We start from the raw sequence: 23,496 nt of genomic DNA, 5'->3' as shown, positions 1-23,496 counted from the left end.
CGCATCGGGTTCCCTGCTCAGTGCAGAGCCTGCTTCTCCCTCTCCCTCTGCCACTCCCTCTGCTTGTGCTCTTCTATCTCTCTGTCAAATAAATAAATAAAAAAAATAAAAATAAAAATAAAATGATTAATGTTATGTAAATTTCACATCCATTTAAAAAAATGTTTAAATAATGAATAAAAATAAAACAGTGCTATATCCTACCTAACAAAAAGTAATGGACCAAAACAAGCAAGCGAAGGAAGCCCATGCTTTAGAGGAGTGAGGGCCTGGGCCACCTCCCCAGCCAGTAAACCAGGACCGGTATCATCCCAGCCAAAACTCAAGTTTGTGCCTGGAACAAGGCACTTGCCTGTGGTCTGGGGAGAGAAAAGAGGCAGCACACAAAAATGGTGAGATGAGCCTGGGCCGCTCAGAGAAGTCTGGACTAGCACTTCCCACAACAAGAAGCAAGCCCCAAGCCACCTACCCAACTTGGAGAAACTGCAGAAACACATGACAAAGTGAAGCAAGCACAGGCAGAAACATTTTATGTAAGATTAACTTTAAAAATAAATAGATCCCACCGAGAAAAACCCACTACCAGGAAAGACAGTCCCGGTACATACATACATACACACAACACACAGAGGAAAACTCGGACCTGAGAAAAGAATAAATATGGAGAAATGTGAAAAGGGCTTTAAATATGTTTAAATTCTTCCATGTGCTAAAGGAGATGAACATATCCTGACAAGAACAGGACAGTATATAACAAGAATAGGGTCGTATGAAAGAGACCCAATTAAGAATCATGGAAGTTAAAAATGCATTCATTGAAATAAAAACTCAGACTGACTCTTCTAATCATGCACACACAAACCCTGCAATAAAACAAGCCAGAAAAGCATCAGGGTCTGAGCACAAAATATTCTCATATAAAAGTGCTCTCTGGCTTTTCTCTCACCTCAATGACTTCCCCTATCAGAGAAAGCGTTTTCTCCCATTTGTGAACAGTCTGCAGAAAAGGCCCCACAAATCTGCTTCCCGAGATGCTTTGCAGGTTGACGGTGTTGTCATCAAGGCACTGGATGATTTCGTCGACAGACCCCAAGATGTAGCCTCGCTCCTGTGTGCCTTTGAAATATTTGATCACAGTAAACTTCATACTTTCCCACGTATCCAGGATTTCCTTCACCGCCTGCTCAGGAAGATAAAAAGAGTGGTTCGGGCACAGACATCGAAAAAAACAGAACTCGGGCCGCCTGGGTGGCTCAGTCGGTTAAGCGACTGCCTTCGGCTCAGGTCATGATCCTGGAGTCCCTGGATCGAGTCCCGCATCGGGCTCCCTGCTTGGCGGGGAGTCTGCTTCTCCCTCTGACCCTCTCCCCTCTCATGTGCTCTCTCTCTCTCTCATTCTGTCTCAAATAAATAAAATCTTTAAAAAAAAAAAAAAAAGAAAAAAGAAAAAAACAGAACTCCAACTCAATAGCAACCTTCTGAGCTTGCCTTCGGTCAGCTACTCGACCCAGAACCTTGGTCAGTTTTCCAAGTAAGTGGAGATTCCGTCATGGCGACCCTAACATCCCTGACCAAGCACTGGCTATGTGCCCGGTAAGCACAGTCCCTACAGGACCTCCTTCTGTCCCCAAAGCACCCTAGGGAAGTAAGGATTACTACCCGCATCCTATAGAGATGCCAGCTGGGTGCTCAGAGAAGTGAAGCAGCTTGGCCAGGTCACTCGGCACCAGAACCAGGCTCTAAATTTCCTGGTCTGGCTCCCTGCACACCTACATGATCCTGCCCCTGGGTTTGCCATTAAGCGAGAAAATCAGATTACAAATTTATATACCTATTGATGATTGCATTTTCAAAAACCAGTCGTATCAATATTTGTGTGTGTGTATTGTGTGTGTGCGATGCATACATGTGTGTACTGCATACATCCGTGTATGTGGTATGTGCATTTGTGCACATGTAGGCGTGTGCATGTATGTGTATGGGCTTATACATGGATGTGCCTTTATACCTGTTTGTGTGGGACTATACGTGTGTGTGTCTGTGTGTGTGTGTGTGTGTGTGTGTGTGTGTGTATGTGCAGGCCCGTGTCTACACACTTCTAAGTATTAAAGGACATACACTGAAATATTACTAATTATCTTCAGGCGGTAGAGTTACAAGTGATTTATTTTCTCAGTTTTCTACCATATACATCCATTAATACATTTAATAAATACACTTAATAGGGGCGCCTGGGTGGCTCAGTCGGTTAAGCGACTGCCTTCGGCTCAGGTCATGATCCTGGAGTCCCGGGATCGAGTCCCACATCGGGCTCCCTGCTCGGCGGGGAGCCTGCTTCTCCCTCTGACCCTCCCCCCTCTCATGTGCTCTCTCTCTCTCTCATTCTGTCTCAAATAAATAAATAAAATCTTTAAAAAAATAAATAAATACACTTAATAAATGCATTGGAAGTGAAACTATAATCTAGAACAATAAAAAATTTAACCAAGGCAGAAATCCTAGAATTTCTAGAGCAAACAATTCTTTATTACTCAAATACAACAAGTGCTATAACAAAAGTTTTCGGTTAAGCAACTGCCTTTGGCTCAGGTCATGATCCCAGGGTCCTGGGATGGAGCCCCAAGTCCAGATCCCTTCTCAGCGGGGTATCTGCTTCTCCCTCTCCCTTTGCCCCTCCCCCACAACTTGTACTCGAGCATGCGCACTCTAATAAATAAAATCTTTTGAAATAATCATAATTCTCTGAAACTAATATAACACCGCATGCTAACTACACTGAAATTAAAATAAAGTAAAAATAATTCTCTTTCTTTTCTCAACTGTTTTGTAACTAAAAGCAGTCTTACTTTCTCGATGGCTATCTCCTTGACAGCGGCCATTACGATCTCATTGAGAACATCCGTGTGTTTGTGAAGTTCCATAGCAAACATGTTTTCCAAGGTGAACGTCTCTGTCATTTCAAAAAATACGCCTGTTTTTTCCATGAGCTCTTTCCAATGCCTGAAAGTGCATCCACATTAAAACCTTTATGCTTCCTGGATTTAGTGATGAATTTAATTATTCCCGCTTACATCACAGGACAAATCCCATTATAAATGAGGACATCACTGGAATCACGTTTCCAAAGTTTTCCAGAAATCCCACTGGCTTCCAGAATCAAACCCAGGAAACCACCTCTAGCAAGATACGCTCTTACATGGCTAGTCTTCACAGCCATCTAAGAAAATATACGGCTTTGGGGCGCCTGGGTGGCTCAGTTGGTTAAGCGACTGCCTTCGGCTCAGGTCGTGATCCTGGAGTCCCGGGATCGAGTCCCACATCGGGCTCCCTGCTCAGCAGGGGGTCTGCTTCTCCCTCTGCCCTCTTCCCTCTCGTGCTCTCTGTCTCTCATTCTCTCTCTCTCAAATAAATAAATAAAAATCTTTAAAAAAATAAAAAAAAAAGAAAATATACGGCTTTGAACTTTTTGGAACCTACTTCTGTCATGTAGTCTGTGGACCAGGGATCTCGACCTCTGTCGGCTCACTCAGCCTGGCTGAGACCCTGGTGTAAGTCGTGAGCTGCCGTGTATTTGGTAAATATTTATCATGCTCTTTCCTCTGCTCCAGGCAGTAGGCTAGCTGCGGCAGGGGCAAGTGACCAAGGGCCAGGCTCCTGCCCGCAGGGACTCCACCACCTACGCAGGGGTACAGCCAGGACACGATACAACAGATCTATATATTAAATAATCACATACTGCTTTGAGTGCCATGAGAAAACCACAGAGTACAGAGACAGTAATAAGGGGTCTGCTGTAGGGGTGCCTGGCGGTGGGGGGGGGGGCTCAGTCGGTGAAGCATCTGCCTTCAGCTCAGGTCATGATCCCAGGATCCTGGGATCGAGCCCTGCATTGGGCTCCCTGCTCCTCAGAAAGCCTGCTTCTCCCTCTCCCACTCTCCCTGCTTGTGTTCCCTCTCTTGCGGTGTCTGTCAAATAAATAAATAAAATCTTTTTTTAAAAATGAGAGGGATGGATCTCTGCATATACATGTACATATGTAAGTAGGTGAACAGGCTTGAATTGGCACAGACTGTCTGGACAGGTGGAGGGAAAACTGATAAAGTGATTGACTCTGGGATTCTCCCAAGACTTGTAGTCAAGGATAAGAGGGAGGATGACCTTCCACTGTCATGTGGTGGTGCTTAAATTTTATGCCTTTTGTGCACAGATAGCTTTTTCAAAAATGAGAAAGACAGAAGGTAAATACTAAAGTGGTGTCATCTCTATTCCCATCAACATTTATAATGCCCCTGAAGCCAAACACCCTGCAAAGAAAGTATTTTTAAAATTAGTTTGCTTCTGGGGTGCCTGGGTGGCTCAGTCTGTTAAGCATCTGCATTTGGCTCAGGTCATAATCTCAGGGTCCTGGGACTGAGCCCCGCATTGGGCTCCCCACTCAGCAGGGAGCCTGCTTCTCCCTCTCCCACTCCTTCTTGTGCTCGCTCGCTCGCTCTGTGTCAAATAAATAAATTAAATTTTAAAAAAAGGGGGTCTGCTGTCGACGGGAGGGTGAGGACAGGCCTCTGTGCACACAGACACATCCAGCCGCTCTGCTCTTGACCCAATCCGGCCTTCTTTTAAGGTTCACATTTGGCCTGTGGGTTGGCCCTTTTTTATGGTTCCATTTATATGGAATGAAGATAATAAAGAGGCTAAGTGCTAGACCAGCAGAATGCCACGTATCCAGCATATAAGCAGTAAGCACTGGATCACTGACTTTATTGTAAAAATCCAGCCAAAAAAGGGGCACCTGGGTGACTCGGTAGTTGAGCATCTGATTCTTGATTTTGGCTCAGGTCATGATCTCGGGGTTGTGGGATTGAGCCCTTGTCCGGCTCTGAGCTCAGCACGGAGTCTGCTTGAGATTCTCTCTCCCTCTGCTCCTCCCCCCACTCACACCCTCTAAAATGAATAAATAAGATCCTTTTTAAAAAAATCCACCAGGGGTGCCTGGGTGGCTCAGTTGTTAAGCATCTGCCTTTGGTTCAGGTCACGGTCCCAGGGTCCTGGGATCGAGCCCTGCGTCGGGCTCCCTGCTCCGCAGGAAGCCTGCTTCTCCCTCTCCCACTCCCCCTGCTTGTGTTCCCTCTCTTGCTGTGTCTCTCTCTGTCAAATAAATAAATAAAATCTTAAAAAAAAAAAAAATCCACCAAAAAAAAAAAAAAACAACCCCACACAAACCAGAAATGGTCAGAAAGGAGACTCTACTATTCATCCTCCTCTATTCCCAGGCCTTGGCCAGGAGCTGGTATGAAGTAAGGGTGTCACAGCATGAATAACACCAGGTCACCAGAGAGAAAGGGATTTCCTTTTCAGTTTCCCTCCACTCCTCTGATTACATCAAGGAGAGAAAGTCTCGGCTAGGTGCTGCTGGGCCTTTAACACCTCCTCACGGTTATTCACCCTTCGTCCAGGGTAGGCCTCCCACTAAGCGACAGGCAACAGTTTTGAGCTAAACTTTTTGAAATGTTTTTATTTTTATAATTTTTATAAAAATAAAATTTATATAAAAAATTTTTATAATTTTTCTATTTATGGCAAAAGCTTTTGGTTTCCCATTTACAGCGGTGGTGTGAGTTTCTTCTTCGAACATGTTCGATTAAAAAAAAAAATAAGCTGATAGGAAAAAAATCAAGCCATGACAATATAAATGATTTTGGCTGGGATATGACAAAAATGGTGAGAAGTTACCTAAGCTTGGGAAGCACTGGGTTATGGCATCAAAAAACAGGGAACTTCAGCTAGAAAATGCTTTCTTGCTGAGCAGAATGATGTCATCCTCTGATGGCATTCCATGACTCTCTGCCCACCCGCTGGGAGATACGATGGAGGGAGAGAGGAGCATGGCAGGGAGAGTGTGACTCCCAAAGCTCCTACTATTTCCTGTCCCTGTGTGGACACGTCCTGCTGATCCCAGACGAATGAGGAGTGAGTCTCCTCCATCTCACCCCCAGGACTGCTGTTCCATTGAAAAACTAGGGACACCTGCTCTGTCCAGTATGGTCGCCACAAGTCACCTGTCGCTGCGTGGCGAGTCCAAATTAAAGATGTCGTACTCATAAACTACAGGCCAATTGCAACTCATTTTTTTAAGGAGCATAAAATATCTTGTGAGAAATGTTTTATGGTGACTGCATGTTGAAACGATAATGTTTTGTGTAGACTGGGTTAGTTAAAATATATTACTAAAATTACTTTTATTACCTGTTTTCTTTTTCAAAGCAGCTAGTGGAAATACTTTAAATACCATATATCTGCTGGATGGCGCTGATCTAGATCCCCTAATTTTTTTTTTAAACCGTTTGAATGAAGCAACCACCAATGCCCGTTTACATCTGGCAGGGTTTTAAAAAAAAAAAAAAAAATAGAATCCTTGTGGTTGGTAATTGTCTAGAAACTTCACAAGGAAACAATTTCATAGAAATATGACCTGCATCTTTCAAGTTCGGCAGAGCTGTTGCAACCTTGGGCTTTGTCATCAGATCTAAGCAAGGACTCATTTTAGACTAAAACTCCTCCCCCTTTCACAACGGCTAACAGGACAAAACCAACCTGTCTCTCAGTGCTTCATGCTTCAAGTCAAGAAGTAAAGGAATTGAGTCTTTGAACGCCTTCATTTTTGCTTCTAAATGGAAGGCCACTGATAAGTTTCGGACCTGCCGGGGTAGCTTTCTGAGGGACTTGAGAAAACCTTCGATTCCTTCCTGGAGGAACTGAACATTCAGGTTGATCCAGAGGGTCTGAGACCATTCTTCTTTTGCAACCTGGAAATGGGTGAGAAATAGGCTCATCAACAAGGCCCCTTTGACCGGCGGGAGCCAGTACTCAACCCTTGGTCACGCTCACTTCTTTGCCAGTAGGATCGCCCATCTATCCACAAAAACCTCAGATTCACAAAAGGAAGTATTGGTTACTGGCTCCAAAATACAAACAAAGGAATTCCAACTCTTTCGAGGCCTGGCCAAAATAATGCTGCTAAGATTACAAAATACTTACAATTTAGATAATCCTGCCCGATTATCATAATCAGCATTTTGTGCTGAATTTCCTGAGATTTAAAAAGTACTATCTTGCATAAAATTTACCATCTTGGATAATCTGCATTTGCAACCTGTGACATCGAGGTTCCGATGGAGTTGCTTCGAGTCACGAAACGTATTTAACAGAAAATTGTGTTAATTGATGAAATATACATATGGTAATTTTTTTGACTTAGATGTAAATGACATTAAGACATTTACAATTTTTCTTTTTGTCTTCTAAAAAGATATTAAAAGCTCAAATACCTTTTTGATTATTTTGAGATGACATTCATGAATCATGAACTTTTTGCAAAAATTTAATGAGAGATGAATCAGAAAGAAACTAAAGTACTTCTTAGGAGTTCTTACACCTAAACGTACAGCCTGTCCATCATTAAAGGGTCTTTCTCTCCCCTCTCTCACTGACACGTTTGAAAAACCTCAATGGCAGTTAAATCCACTCCTTGGTATTTGTTCAAGTGTCAACGCCTACACAGCGCATATGCTCTGCCTTCCCCGTATGACCTACTTATCACCATGTTTCCTCCTTACTGGATCATTCCCATCACTATACAGTTCCCATTGTTATTTCTCCCATCTTAAAAAAATTGTCCTGACCCCCCATCCCTTCCACCTAACCGCTCCTCATTTCTCTGCTTCCCTTTGCAACCAAACACATTGGGAAAGCTGTCTAGATTTGGCGTTTCTGATTCCTCTCTTCCCATTCTTTTTTCATCTTTATTGGGGATTAACTGGCATACACAACTGGACATATTTAGACGCCCAATTTGCTAAGTTCAGGCATGTGTGCATACCCATGAGACCATCACCACAGTCGAGATCGTGAACTTGTTCACAGCTCTCAAAAGTCTCCTCCTGCCTCTCTGTAACCCCCCTCCCACCCCCAGACACATGGCCCTGCTTTCTGCCATGATAAATTCATTGGCATGTTCTAGAATTTTATGCAGATGGAATCATACAGGATGTACTCTTTGGTATCCCAGCAAGATGATTTTGAGACCCATCCATCTTGTTGCCCTAGTACATCAATAGTTCAATCCTTTCTACTACCTTCTCACATTCCATGGGATGGACGTGGCATGGCACTTACCCATTCACTTGGTGGATATCTGGGTTTCTAGTCTTGGGCTATTACAAGTAAACCTGCTGTGAACATTGATGTAAACGTCTTTGCAGGGACTTATGCTTTCTTTTCTTTGGGGCAAATATCTCGGACTCACTCTAATCAGGCTTCCACAGCTACGACTCCATCGAAAGGTTTCCAAGATCACAGTGGCCTCCGTGATGTGAAATTCAGCGCTCATTCCACACCACCTCTTACCTGATCTGATGCAGTGTTTGGTGCAGTTGGACAGCCTGGAAAGGCTATTTTCACTTGGCTTCCAAGACATTCTACTCACCTGTTTGTCCTCCTACCACCGAGGCCCCTCCTCGTTCTCCTTTCCTTTTGGGGCATCTTCTTGTGGTATTTGATATTGGAGTGCCCCAAGCTCAATTCTTGTTCTTCTCCTCCACGTACCCCACTCCTCACTGTACTGGCCTGAAGAGTGTCCACCCCCCACCGCCGCTAGAACTCACATCCCCCTGGAACCTCAGAATGTGGAGATCAGGATTTGCGGATGGAGATCAGGATTTGCAGATGGAATTCATTAAGAGAAGGTCATGCTGAAGTAGGACGGGCCCTAAATCCAATGACTGCACCAGGAAAAAACCTGCCCCTGGTTCAGAGCCTTGCTCAAATGCCACCTCCCTGAGCCACTGCCTTCCTCCCCTGGGCCCCGTGATAAGGGAATTCTGTGTCTTAAGATGGCCAGCAAAGGAGTCCCAGCCCCTGCCCCGGGGCTCTTCCAGGTCCTTTGTTCTGCTCTGCTTCCCGCGCTCCAATCCAGGTTCTTCTCCCTGCCCGCTTCCTTCAGGAGCCTAAAGTGCCAAGTATGCGGATGTAGATGTAGATAAATTGCCCCTTTGTTTGTGCTCGGGGCTCAGACCTTTGGAGACCACTCTCCTCTGAGCCTGCCGGCGTTAAACAAACCTCCAATCCTACAAGATCTCCGGGTGCCGCTTGGATCTTCCGTTGGGCCATCCAGTCCAGGTTCTGTAACACTCTGTCTACTGTATTCCTATTACACATCAGAGCAATATGGTGATTTGTTTGCGGGTCAGGGTGACGGTTAATTTTATGTGTGAACTTGACCGAGCCACAGGTGCGCGGACATTTGGTTAAACATCATTCCGGACAATGTTCCCCAGGGTGTTTCTGGGTAAGATTAACATTGGAATCAGTAGCCTAAGTAAAGCAGATTTCCCTCCCCACTGAGGGTGGCCTCATCCAATCCACTGAAGGACTGGAGAGAAAAAGACTGAGTAAGAACTCTCTCTCTCTCTCTGCCTGTCTTCAGGCTGGGACATCCGTCTTCTCCTGCCTTTTAGTTCAGACCTGAGCCGGAACTACACTATCAGCTCTCCTGGGTCTCCAGCTTGCCAACCCCACATCCTGGGGTTTCCAGTCTCCAACAACTCTATTTGGTGGGACGCCTGGCTGACTCAGTCAGTAGAGCATGTGACTCTTGATCTTGGGGTCATGACTTTGAGCCCCATATTGGGCACAGAGTTTACTTTAGATAGATTAGGTAGATAGATAGAGGATAGATAGTGAGATAGAAAGAAAGAAAAGGAAGAAAGGTCCATCTATTTGGTGCCTGATGGTTCTGTGTCTTGGGAGAACAAATTAAAACAGTCAAACTCTCGTGGGGCTCAAGAGGGCAGAAATGGAAAGGGCAGATGCAACTCCTTTCCAGACCCTATTCTCCAACTAGCACAGCACTGGGCTGTACAGAGCAGAGGGAATAGATGGAGGGATGAATAAATGAATGGCATGAATTTGCATGGGGAGCATATATGCAAGAGGGTATCCAAATGTCATGATAGTTGCTACTTTTTTTAAAAAAAGATTTTATTGATTTATTTGAGAGAGTGAGGGAGAGAGTGCATGAGACTGGGGCAGAGGGAGAGGGAGAAGCAGACTCCCTGCTGAATAGGGAGCCCAACCCAGGGCTGGATCCCAGGATCACAACCTGAGCCGAAGGCAGACGTTTAACCAACTGAGCCACCCAGGTGCCCCAATAACTGCTTTTAATTTCCACTTCAAACTAAATGGTTCACCCCACTCCTTAACCAAGCCCCAAGCACCAAAGAGTGTGTTCTTTTTTATTATTGTGGCAAAATACACCTGACATTTACCATTTTAAGCACTTTCACACACATATGATTCAGTGGTATCAAGTATATTCACCATGTTATGCAATCATCACCACCATCTAGTTCCACAACTTTCTCCCCAAATGGAAACCCTAAAGCCATTGAATATCGCTCCCCATCACTTCTTCCCAAGAGCCAAAGTGAGAGCTTCTACAAAATTGGCCCCAGGCTCTTTATCATGGTGGCCTCACAATCCACTGAGCCTAGTCGGTTCTCACACTGCCTTCAGTGAGGGGTACACTAACCTTTAGTCCTTCGTAGAGCTCATAAATGGTCCTCAGCCCATTCATTTCCTTCTGCACTTTGAGCAGCTCTGGATACATTGTAATTGGAAGATCAAAAAGTTTCTCAGCATTAGCCAACTCCTGACGGTTCTTTTCATGTTTCATGAGCTCTTTTTCAAAAGTGGCTAAAAGTTCTACTCCTGGTGATTAAGTAAAGACATAGATTAATGAGTGCATAAAAATACAAGGTACACAAAATTAAGAAATCACAGGCAATGTACATAAACTATCATTCCATCCACAGAAGCCATCTGGGAAGACATGTCTGGAATTACCACAACTTTATTTCTCTGTCATTCTAACAGAAATCAGAGGGCCAGGTACATACGCAAAATTCTCCAGTTAGAAAATTCTGTCTCCTGGGCGCCTGGGTGGCTCAGTGGGTTAAGCAACTGCCTTCGGCTCAGGTCATGATCCCAGAGTCCCGGGATCAAGTCCTGCATCAGGCTCCATGCTCAGCAGGGAGTCTGCTTCTCCCTCTGACCCTCCCCCCTCTCATGCTATCTCATTCTCTCTCTCAAATAAATAAAATCTTTAAAAAAGAAAATTCTGTCTCCTTCACATTTATCCCTCTAAGTGGCCTCAACCTGGGCTGCACGTTAGAATCCCCATGGCATCCGGACCACCCTCCAAAACAATGGGATCAGACAATTCAAATCTGGGCCCCAGGCATCCGTGGGCTTTTGGGATCCTCAGGTGAACCCAGTGTACAGGCAAGGTTAAGAACTACTGCTCCAGGGCGCCTGGGTGGCTCAGTCGTTAAGCGTCTGCCTTCGGCTCAGGTCATGATCCCGGGGTCCTGGGATCGAGCCCCACATTGGGCTCCCTGCTCAGCGGGAAGCCTGCTTCTCCCTCTCCCACTCCCCCTGCTTGTGTTCCCTCTCTTGCTGTGTCTCTCTCTGTCAAATAAATAAATAAAATCTTAAAAAACAACACTGCTCCATTCCATCATCCCATAAAATTCTTAAGCAAAACATACTCAAGTACCTCAGTAAGTCCAACGGAATATTCTTACCTTTATCAAGATCATCACCAACAGAACCAGGGCCTTCACGATAAAAACACTTTGCAAAATCCTCTATCTGCTGTCTATAGTTTGATATTTCACCTCGAGTAATCTGAGAGGGGCAGGATTGCATTAATTTATCCCAATGGATATTTGTCAATATCTTTACTCAGAAAGTAAAAAATTTAAAAGGTACCTCTGTGAAAGTTCTCTTGATGCCCCCAAGAGCATGCTCCACATTCACTGAATCATTAAACAGATTTGACCACATGCTTTCAATGTTGTCAACCAGTTCTTTCTCTGCATCAGAAGGCTAATAAAAAGATTTCAAAAAAAAAAACAGAACAAACAATAAATGGTCTGCAATTTGGAAATGAAATCCTGGTCAAAGCTACTTCCCAGGGATTTCTGCTTCTGATAACTAGGTCATTTGAACCCAAGAGAAAACTGCTTGAATTAGAAAAAAATTATATATTTATAATGCAAACATCAGGATAAAATCACATTTAAAAATAAGTAGATAATACAGATAGAGAGGTAACCTAGAGAGATAAGCCCTTCATAAACTAAAACCCAGCTTCAAATCAACAATCTCTAATTAAAACAAGGTTATCTTAGTTTGCTGATGCATCCAGCTGTGCTGTCAGAAGCAAAAACAAATCTCCTGTGATGAAATATAACATCTAGAGCCTCCAATTCTCTACAGATTTGTTATGTACACTGTCCAGAACTCACTCAGAAATAACAGGTACGTAAGGAGCAAAATGACTTGAAGGAAACCAAAACACACAGACAATGTAAGCAGACCATCATGGAGTTCTAAGACACAGACTTTTAAATAATTTTACTTAATAAAGGAAAGCAAAGACAACATTGAGAACTTTTAATTATAAAAATATAAATTTTGCATACTGTGCATTTTTCTGATGAAAGGATCTCTAGCTTTTCAGGCTACTGCTCAGTGAAGGTGTTCAAAGAAGTCAAGCAACATAAATGCTGAAATACAAGTTTTATGCAAATGTAGACTTATAACAATTACTTGCTGCTTCTTTCTAGTCTGTTTTTCCAGCTGATTCTTTTTGAGTGTATGGGATGCACAGCATGCAAAATTTTGCACGCAGTTTCACGGAGATGCCACCCCCCCCCAAACTCCTCTATGGACTTCTAAAGGTCCTTGAAACCACCCTGAATGACTCCAAATAAAGACGATTGAATTATTATCCTCTGTTTCTTTTATCGTCTTATACCTCTCTGAGTCTCCCTCCCTCACTTCTTATCATTTTTGCAAGAGCCTTTTATTTATTAGAGGAAGTTAACACCAAAAGAAGAAAGGAGGGAGGAGGAGGAAAGGAGGAGGAGAAGAAGGAGGAGGAGGAGAAGGAGGAGGAGGAGAAGGAGGAGGAGGAGAAGAAGGAAGAGGAGAAGGAGGAGAAAAAGGGGGAGGAGGAGAAGGAGAAGAAGAATCAACATGGTGTGCAGTTACAGATCTACGAAAAATATTTGAGCCATGCAAGATCAAGAAATAATCTCTGCTTTCATTATTCTAAATAACTGTGGGGTTGCTTTACATTTAAATTTTATTAAAGTCATATTTGAGAAGTATGTCTGAAAAAGGTCTTATAAGTCAACCCAGCTGTAAAATGCTTAAGAAAATCGTTCACTCGGGCGCCTGGGTGGCTCAGTCGGTTAAGTGGCTGCCTTCGGCTCAGGTAATGATCCCAGGGTCCTGGGATCAAGTCCCGCATTGGGCTCCCTGGTCTGCGGGGAGCCTGCTTCTCCCTCTCCCTCTGCCTGCTTCTCTGCCTACTTGTGTTCTCTCTCTGTCAAATAAATAAATAAAATATTAAAAAAAATCGTTCACTCACAAAGACATTATACATTGCCATGGTGCGGTATCGCTCCTGGACATCCCTGTATCTCAGTTCCATGACCAGAGATTTACTTCTAATTTCTGCAATGGTGGCAAGGACAAACTTAAGGTCTTCAAGGGTGCTAGGGCTCTTCTTCAGGTTCTTGGCCAGCCTCTAGAAAAGAAAAGTCCAAGGACACAAAATAAACCTAGAAAAAACCTGACTTTCATGAGAGGCAGTTTCATTAAACCCAGTGATCCACTACCTCCATCTCTTCATGGAGATTATAGAGCTCCTCCTTTGCTGACTCATTGAGAAGCTTTCCAAGTGAGGTCACCCAGGACTTGGCATTTTCCTGCACCGTGTTCGCCAGGGGCCCTAGCTGCAGCCTGATGCAGTGCTCATCCTTAATTAAAGGGTGGCGCAGGACATCATAGGCTATCTTGGAATAGAACTGCAACTTTTCATCATACGCCACACAAGGAGGTTTCTTGGCGGCGAACTTCTCCATCACAATGGCTTTGTCCAATTTCCATAGAGGTCGATACCTCTTCCATTTTTGGAGGTACTTCATAAGACTAATCAGAATCCTGTGGACACTTTGGGGGATCATAACAGCTTGTTCAATTATCTGAGGGTTCAGGGAAATATCATTGTAAAAGCTGATTATAACAAGTTCTTCTTCCTCCCCCTTCTGAGGAGGGCATTCGATGCAGCTGCCGTTCATCCATCGAACAAAATGCTGGCAAAAGAAGAATCAGGGGAAAAGACAGCACTTCAGTATTTATTTTGCTTCCTATGTATATATTCATATTCAGGAATAAGTCTTGCTAATAATGGAAATCACTTTATTATTTTTTTCCCCTTCACATTTTTACTGTGGTAAAAAAAACACATGACAGAAAATCTGCCATTTTGGCCATTTAGAATGTTTATAATTCAGTTACACTAAGTACATTCATAATGCTGTACAACCCTCACGATAACCTCATTCTAGAAGTTTCTCATTACCACTAAATTACCTATTAGGAGTTACTCCCCATTTCTCCCATTCCCTAGCCCATGGCAATCACTATTCTACTCTCTGCCTCTATGAGTTTGACTTATTTTTAAATTTTTTTATTTAAATTTTAAACATACAGTGCAATATTGGTTTCCCTATGGAATGGGAGAAGATATTTGCAAATGGCATATCTGATAAAGGGCTAGTATCCAAAATCTATAAAGAACTTATCAAACTCAACACCCAAAACACAACCTAGTTAAGAAGTGGGCAGAAGGCATGAACAGACAAAGGCGACATCCAGATGGCTAACAGACACATGAAAAGATGCTCAATGTCACTCATCTTCAGGGAAATGCAAATCAAAACCATGATGAGATACCACCTCACACCTGTCAGAATGACTAAAATTAACAACACAAGGAACAACAGGTGTTGGCAAGGATGCAGAGAAAGGGGAACCTTCCTGCACTGTTGGTGAGAATGCAAACTGGTGCAGCCAGTCTGGAGAACAGTATGGAGGGTCCTCAAAAGTTCAAAATAGAACTACCCCACAATCGAGCAATTGCCTACTAGGTATTTACCCAAAGGATACAAAAATAGATTCAAAGGGGTACATACATCCTGATGTTTATAGCATCATCATCAACATTAGCCAAACTATGGAGCCCAAATGTCCACCGACTGATGAATGGATAATGTGATATATATATATATGTATATGTGTGTGTGTGTGTGTGTGTATATATATATATATATATATATATATATATATATATAATGGAATATTACTCAGCCATCAAAAAGAATGAAATCTTGCCATTTTCAGTACCATAGGTGGAGCTAGAATATATAATGCTAAGCGAAATAAGTCAATCAGAGAAAGACAAATACCATATAATTTCACTCTTATGTGGAATTTAAGAAACAAAACAGATGAACATACGGGAATGGGGAAAAAAAGGAGAGAGGGAAACAAACTATAAGAGACTCTTAACGATAGAGAACAAACTGAGGGTTGATGGAAGGAGGTGGGTGGGGGATGAACTAGATGGGCGATGGGCATTAAGGAGGGCACCTATGGTGATGAGCACTGGGTGGTGTATGTAAGTGATGAATCACTGAATTCTACTCCTGAAATCACTTTATTAATAAATTGTGCTAGATTGCAAAAATAACCACAATTTTGGGACTCGAGTCCCAAAGCTCGCAGGCCAGCTGTCGGTGGCAACGAGCCCCTGTGAAGCCACACAGACGCGTCCGCCCTTACCTTGGTGATCTCCACACAATTTCGGACGCAGTGGACGCACATTTTGTCGATCTCGTTTGCATTGGGATGCAGGATGATCTCAGGAGCCGTCAGAATGGTGTCCGTTTGAAACAACGGAACGTTCCCAAGGATTAGAGAATTAAAAGACTGCAGATTCCTAGGAGGGGTTAATAAAAGAGACCCAGGGCTCACTGGACTGAAGTACAACCAACACTCGAATGAAAGAGCCGGCGTCACCGAAGTCACATGTGAAAGCCCACTGTGAGGACTACCACATGCAGCGTTGGTAAGGGACAGGGTATGCTGAGTTTCCTTATGCGCCCCTGTTTGGGCCTACATTTTTCAATAGCTCATTTCTACTTTTGGGAAGTGAATATCTTGTAGTTGGAAGACACTTAAATAACAGTGATGACTTCCAGAAAATGTTCCACCTGTTTCAGGAAAAACCGTCTTCACACTGGCTTTGTCTTCCCCCAGGAAGTCCCTCCCTCTTGTAGCTCGCTCCTTGTCTTCAGGATTCAGCTCAAACACGGCCTCTGGAAGCCTTTCTTGACCACTCAGTCACAACAGCTGCTCCGTTTTCTCCCAGGAACCCTATTCTGCCTTATTTCTTTCACAGAAATCATCTTGGTTATGTCTGGTTCCTTGTGTTTTGTGTCTCTCCTATGAGGATGGAGAAGCACCAGAAGAACAGGGGCCCTGTCTGGTCCAGTGCCTGGCATGTACAGGCTCTAAGAAACCTGTGAATGAATGAATGAATGAATGAGTGCATGGATGGATGGATGGATCAGAGGAAAACATAGCATATTAGAAAGGGAAACACTGCAGGAGGTGCCCTATGTAAGGGGCTGCTGCAGGAATCTAAGAAGCAACAATTAAAAAAATGAAACGTGTAGAAAACAGATCTTTGTAAAGGATCAACTTAGTGAAATTTGTCAAACTGGGTCCAGGAAGCAAGACAACCAAAGGTGTTTTATTTATTAATGTCTTGTTCCAAAATAGATTTTAGCAGCTCACAAAAATAACTGCAGTAAGAGACCCTAAAATCAAAGTGGGATAAAATAAGAAAGGAGACACTAATCACAGATGTTTAATGAAGTGATAACTGACCCAGGTTCACATCCTAGCCCTTCTTCTTACTAGATGTGTGTGTGGCCCTAGGCAAGTCACCTATTCTCCCTACAGTCTGTGTCTGAAAAATGGGGATGAGATTGTAAAGAGTGTAACACGAGCCTGGTGCACAGTAAGTTCCCATATATGATAGATTTAAATATATATATGTAGAGTCAAGAATGAGACAATGCAAACATAAATACCTATACACTTGCTGCACTTAGGCTACAAATTTCATTGAGTTTCCCAGCAGCCAAGGAGAAAAGGGAAAGCTGTACAGTCAACAATTCATAGACTCCACACCATTTAAAAACAAAACAACAAAAAAATGAAGGACAAAAAGAAAACTACTTTTTCAGGAGGCTAAGATCAGAAGGGACGCTGGAGAAATTTCTTCTGGGGTTCTTCACAAAGGGGTTGCATGATGAAATGAACACCATCTTTGACAATATGGAGGTAACAGTCCCAGTGATGAAGTTCCTAGGCTGCATTCCTAGAATGATCCTAAGTCAATGCAATGAAGCCCAGGCAGTCAGCTTTCACCTGGCCTAGCTGAGGTGCTGGGCTGTGGGCTGAGACCTCTAGGGGGGTCAGGAGAGCCTTGTCTGTTGTGAGGCTGGCCCACATGACAGGCATTCAACACATGTGTGATGCCCATAGCAGCCAGGGATTTACTGTAGACCATCAGGGAGAGTAATTGGCTCATATGTCCTTCAGTTCAGCCTCTCTCAATACAGGGGAGGGCATCACCTAGGATTTGAGTAATACTGAGCAACAGGAATTCTCTGTAAGAGAATTCGCTGTAAGAGAAAGACACATGTATGTCTTTCAGATAGTTGAAGTGGGGAGAGGGATCATTTCCTTTTCCGAATGTTAAGCCAAAATGGAAAGTCACCCTTCCATCCTGTGAGCACCCTTAAACCAGAAAGCAGACTGTCCAAATGATTTCTATTCTGCATTTTGTGACTCCCTCTTTAACTATTCATATACGTAAACTATTTTAATCTATGCACCCTGTCTTTAAGACAAGCAACAAGATTAACTTACTTCAGGATGAGCTTTGTCAAGACCTCATAAATTTTATGTTCCCAGTATTCGTAATAGGAGGCCAGCTTAGGAGCCTTGCCCGTGTTGGTGTGGATGACCAGACCCTCGACTTTGGTCAGTAGAGGCCCAATGGCAAGATACCACCTGACCATGTGATCCACATCTTTGGCCCTTTCTCGTTCGATGTGCTCAAAGAATTCCTTCACGCCTAGAGAGCAAGACACCTGTTACCATTCTTCATGAACGCAGGAAAGGACATTACTCGCAAAGTAATCCAAACATTAGCTGTATCTCTTAGAAATACAAAACCAGTCTCTAACCGAGATTGAAAGCAGAAAATAAGTCAATACCAAAAGTCAAGACATGCCCTAAGCAAAAAATAAACGACAACATGGGAATGCCCATTGTGCATGCCAAAACAGACCACATACAAAAGATGACTTTTATACCTCTGGGCAATCTTGCTTTTCTTAAATTGCTTTTTGACTACTCTAAGACCACTTAAAATACCTTGTTGAAACAAGTAAATGTGAGTCCATAAAAACACAATCTACTTTACTGTTACAAAGTTATTGACAAGAGTACTACTGATTTTCACAGACTCAGGAATTTGTAAAACTGTCTAAGCAATATATAAAACATGGCAAAAAGCAAGAATTACTCATGATCCTTTCAAGTAAATGACTGAGATCTTTAGGAATGGTTTTATTCCGTTCGTGGAATAAATGTGTGTGTGAGTATGCGTGCAATCATAACCAACAGGTTCTTTTCATTTCTTCTGTAATCAGAGAAACAAGAAATCATACCTACCTGGGAGATCTTCCTCACTTTTAGGTGCAGGATATTTAAAGAGATTTATAGACTCTATTAATGTAAGCCTGTTAGAAATGTCATCTGCATTCTTATGAATCTGGTGGACAAGGGACTCAAATTTCCCAATGGCCTGTTTGCACCGAGTTATGTAGTCAGCAATACCTTTGGGGAAAAAAAGGAGAACGAGAAAAAGATATTTGGCTTTCAACTCTTTCTTTCCATACCCTGCCCACCAACATCTGGAAGGTTAATACTGGCATCCCTTCACAGGAAAGACCCTGCTCATCTCATCCCTTTGGGTCTTTGTGGTGGCAAACAAACACTTAGCACTTTTAGGGACCAGGACAAGGAGCCCTGTTCTCAGAATCAACCAGGGACGCCTGGGTGGTTCAGTCGGTGAGGCGTCCACCTTCGGCTCAGGTCATGATCCCAGGGTCCTGGGATCGAGCCCCACATTGCGCTCCCTGCTCAGTGGGGAGACTGCTTCTCCCTCTCCCTTTGTCCCTTCCCACTGTTTGTGCTCTTTCTCACTCACTCTCTCGCTCTCTCGCTCTCAAATAAATAAAATCTTCAAAAAAAAAAAAAGAATCAAGAAATGATAAATTTTCTCTGTTCAGATTTTAGCTAATCATCATCTAACGCACTGTGAGGAGAAAGAGAAGGTGCAACCCTGCTGTCTTCCCACTGCCATGGAAGCATGAACCCTCCACTCTACCCTAACCTGCCTCCAGTCTCCTTTGGCCTGTTGCTTAGAAAAGTAGCCAGCAATAACATGAATAGTAAACCTGGATTAAGAACATGTAATTTGTCAGGTAGTGGTCTAAACATGTTACTATGTCATCAAATTTTTACAACAATCCTGTGGATTGGGTACTAAGATTATGCTGACTTTACAGATGAGGACACTGAGCCTCTACAAGGTTGAGTCACATGGGGAGAGCTGGACGTTTAACTCTGGAGCCCAAGTCCAAATATACATGTTCTCCATACAAAGGAGAAGGGAAGAAGAGAAGGAAATGACAAGGAAAAGAGGACAGAATATTTGAAAAGAAGGAAAAAAGATTAAAAATGCCTTGCTTATTTAAAATAGTAAAGGGCACGTGTCGTAATGAGCTCTGGGTGTTATACGCAAATAATGAATCCTGGAACACTACATCAAAAACTAATGATGTACTGTATGGTGACTAACATAATAAAAAAAATAAAAATAAATAAAAGTAAAGGGAGGGTGCCTGGGTGGCTGTTGGTTAAGCATCTGCCTTCGGCTCAGGTCATGATCCCAGAGTCCTGGGATCGAGCCCCACATCAGGCTGCCTGCTTGCAGAGAGCCTGTTTCTCCCCCTCCCTCTGCCTGCTGTTTCCCCTGCTTGTGTGCACCCTCTCTCTGTCAAATAAATAAAATATTCAAAAAAATTTAAATTAAAAAGTAGAGGGAACTTCTACTTCTAAGAAGAGGGAGTAGACATGCTTTTCCTTATTCCTCCTGCTAAAGATAGTTAAGAACCCTGCACATTATCTATAAAACAAATATAAAACTCTAAAAAATAGAGAAGAAGAGAGTAGAAGCCAACCAGCTAGGGACCTTGGGACCTGAAGAATGAGTTCCCTGGGTTCCTTTTCCTTCTATATCTCAGACTTTGAGCTTAAGAAGTTGGCAACCCATAAATGCCAAAGCCCCAAAAAAGACTGCTCTCCCTAGCCAAAGCACCAGGAAAGGGACATCCTGGCAAGACAAAAAATTTTACACAGTAACTGCTCTACTCTAGCCAAACACCATAGAAAAAACTGTGACCTCACCCAAGCCCTTGCCAATAAAGACCAGTTGGGGGGCCTAGACTCCCACCTTCTTAATACTGTGATGAGGTACCCCAACCCCTCTGCTCCTCATGCCTGCCATGGTAGTATCAGAGAAGGCCATGGAGGTAGAAGGGATTATGTACAAAAAATTAATTGTATCTCTATGAACTAACAACACGTAGACACCAAAATTAAAAACACAGTATCATTGACAACCACTCAACAAAAGATTAACCACTTCCGCATAAATCTAACAAAACACGTACAAAACTTGTATGTTGAAAACTACACAGTGCTAATGAAAGAAATCAAAGATCTAAATAAATGGAAAGATATACCATATTCATGGATTGCAAAGCTCAACATAGTACCGATATCAATTTTCCTCAAATTATATACAGAGCTAACATAACTCCTAGCAAGCATTTTTTGGTAGATATAGACAAGATTATTCTAAAATTTATATGGAAAAGCAAAGAACTAGAACAGCCAAAACAATTTGCTTAAGAAAAAAAATGAGAAGAATCAACCTAGTCAATTTCAAGACTTATACCACATAGCTACAGTAATCAAGACTGTGATACTAGCAGAGGAATAAACACATAGATCAATGGAAAAAAATAAAGAACCCAGAAGCAGACCCATACAAATATGCCCAGGTAGTTTTTTTTTTTAACAAAGATGCCAATTCAATTTAATGGAAAAAGTTAGCCTTTTCAATAAATGCTGCTGAAGCAATTGGAGGAGGGGGAGAGAAGGAAGAAGAAAAGGAGGAAGGAGGAGGAGAAATCAACTTAAGTCTCGCACTTTGTACAAAAAAATTAACTCAAGATTGATCACAAACTTAACTGTAAAATATAAAATTATAACATATTTAGAAAAAAAATAGAAGAAAGTCTTTGGGATGTAGGTTGAGGCAAAAAGAGTCCTTAGACTTGACACCAAAAGCATGATCCATAAAAGGAAAACTTGATAAAATGGGGTTCTCAAAATTTTAAACTTTCAGTCTGCAAAAGACACTGTTAGGACAATGAAAACACAAGCTACGGAGTGGGAGAAAATATGTGCAAACCACATATCCAACAAGGGGCTAGTATCTAAATATATAAAGAACTCTCAAAACTCAAAGTAAAAAAGCAAACAGTATAATTAGCAGAGGGGCAAAAGACATAGACATTTCACCAAAGAAGACACACAGAGGCAAACAAGCACATGAAACCATGCTCAACATCATTAGCCAATACAGAAAGGCAAATAAAAAGCACAATGAGACCATTACACAGCTATGCAATTTAAAAAACAGTGACAATACCAAAATGCTGGCCAAGACCCAGAAAAAAATGGAACATACATTGCTGATGGAAATGTAAAATGGCACAGCTACTCTGGAAAACACCACGGCAAATGATAACAACAACAATAATAAAGCCTAAACATGCAAGTAGCACAGGACCCAGAAATTGCACTCCTGAGCATTTATCCCAGAGAAATGAAACTCATGTTCACATAAAGCCCCACACACAAATATTTTTCTAGCACAAATGTTTACTCACCATAGCCAAACCTGGAAACGATCCAGGTATCCTTCAACAGGTGAATGGCTAAATTAGGGCACATCGATACCATGGGATTCTAGCCGCTAAAGGAACACACTACTGATACATGTAACAACTTGGACAACCTTCCAGGGAATTATGCTAACAGAGAAAAGCCAACCCAAAAAGGTTACGTACAATTTCATTTATATAACACTCTTGAAATCACAAAATTATAGACATGGAGAGCAGATTCCTGGTTGCAGGGCTTGGGGCTAGGAAAGAGTGAAGTGGATATGACTTTAAAAGGGCAACATGAGTTCCCCCTGCAGTGTGGAAATGCTCTGCATCTCAACTGTATCAATGTCAATGTGTCTGGAGTGTGAGTTGTACTACAGTTTTGCAAGAAGTTACCATTGGGGGGAGACACTGAGTAAAGCATACACAGCACCTCTATTAATCCTTACAACTGGGTGTGAATCCACAAATTATTTCAAAATTAAAATTTTAATATTAGAAAAATATTAGGAAAAAAGTAAAAGTCATTTTATTTTTGGAGGACAAAGGGTTGGGTCAGCAGTGTCCAAATGGCATCCTATCTGGTCTTCAGTCCCAACTAAAGCCTTGAGATTAATTCTAAGTTCCACCAAGTATAAATGATTAATGTTCAAATCTCAGGTGTTAGCGACATCTACATACACACAAAAATTATAATTCAACTAAAACAATCTAAAAAAAATTATTTTTGCATCCCGAAGTCTAAAAGGTAATAAATAGGTAGATGAATTATGTTACCTAGTGAGTTCCAGTTTAGCCTCTTATATCCAGACCTAAACACTCTTATTAATTCCTGGGAATGATCGTCGAGAAGAAGAGACTCTGCCTCATTTAACGTTCCTATGAGCATGTGATAATGATCCAACATACGCTGTACTCCTTCCGTGTACCTGTGCATCATAGGAAAGTCACTGATACTAGGACATACAACAGAGCTCATAAAAAGCTTAACCTTTTAGATAGGTTACAAAAGACCATTAACCAGGCTTAAGCTATGCCTTTTTTTTTTTTTTTCTTTTTTTAAGCAGACTCCCCGCCCAGCATGGAGCCCAACACGGGGCTCGAACTCACGACCTTGAGACTGAGACCTGAGCCGAGACCAAGACCCAAGCCAAGACCAAGAGTCAGACACTTAACTGACTGAGCCACCCAGGCACCCCCAGGCCAGAGCTTTGATAGAAAAACTTGCAGAAATTGAAAATAATGCCAGTCTTCCCACTGACTTTCTTTTTTGGAAAATATTGGTTACTTTTCATTAGAAACTTATTTATGTTAACATGTAATGGAGTTGTTATCGTTACTTTTGGATGAATGGATGAATACATAGTTTAAACATTGCTTAATTTCTCATCCTGGTGGCTATAAAATGCAGAAAAAAGCA

At 42.4% G+C, this 23,496-nt stretch overlaps 1 protein-coding gene across 1 annotated transcript in view; it reads right to left on the bottom strand.

Annotated features, from left to right (window-relative positions):
- DNAH10 (dynein axonemal heavy chain 10) overlaps positions 1-23,496 on the bottom strand; it is a 128,870-nt gene that overhangs the window by 73,799 nt on the left and 31,575 nt on the right. Inside the window, exons 16-27 of the mRNA XM_081800959.1 lie at positions 22,854-23,005; positions 18,724-18,888; positions 17,914-18,121; positions 15,754-15,910; positions 13,746-14,222; positions 13,496-13,654; positions 11,827-11,943; positions 11,640-11,742; positions 10,586-10,764; positions 6,592-6,803; positions 2,847-3,000; positions 947-1,180 (exon numbers count right to left, since the gene is read on the bottom strand). Of these exons, the coding sequence (XP_081657085.1) occupies positions 947-1,180; positions 2,847-3,000; positions 6,592-6,803; positions 10,586-10,764; positions 11,640-11,742; positions 11,827-11,943; positions 13,496-13,654; positions 13,746-14,222; positions 15,754-15,910; positions 17,914-18,121; positions 18,724-18,888; positions 22,854-23,005 (2,317 nt within the window). The remainder of the gene's footprint in view (positions 1-946; positions 1,181-2,846; positions 3,001-6,591; positions 6,804-10,585; positions 10,765-11,639; positions 11,743-11,826; positions 11,944-13,495; positions 13,655-13,745; positions 14,223-15,753; positions 15,911-17,913; positions 18,122-18,723; positions 18,889-22,853; positions 23,006-23,496) is intronic.

Source organism: Leptonychotes weddellii, chromosome 13 (assembly GCF_054177405.1).
Source record: "Leptonychotes weddellii isolate Sample4059 chromosome 13, ASM5417740v2, whole genome shotgun sequence".
NCBI lineage: Eukaryota > Metazoa > Chordata > Mammalia > Carnivora > Phocidae > Leptonychotes > Leptonychotes weddellii.
This window is presented reverse-complemented; position numbering and strand designations above follow the sequence as displayed.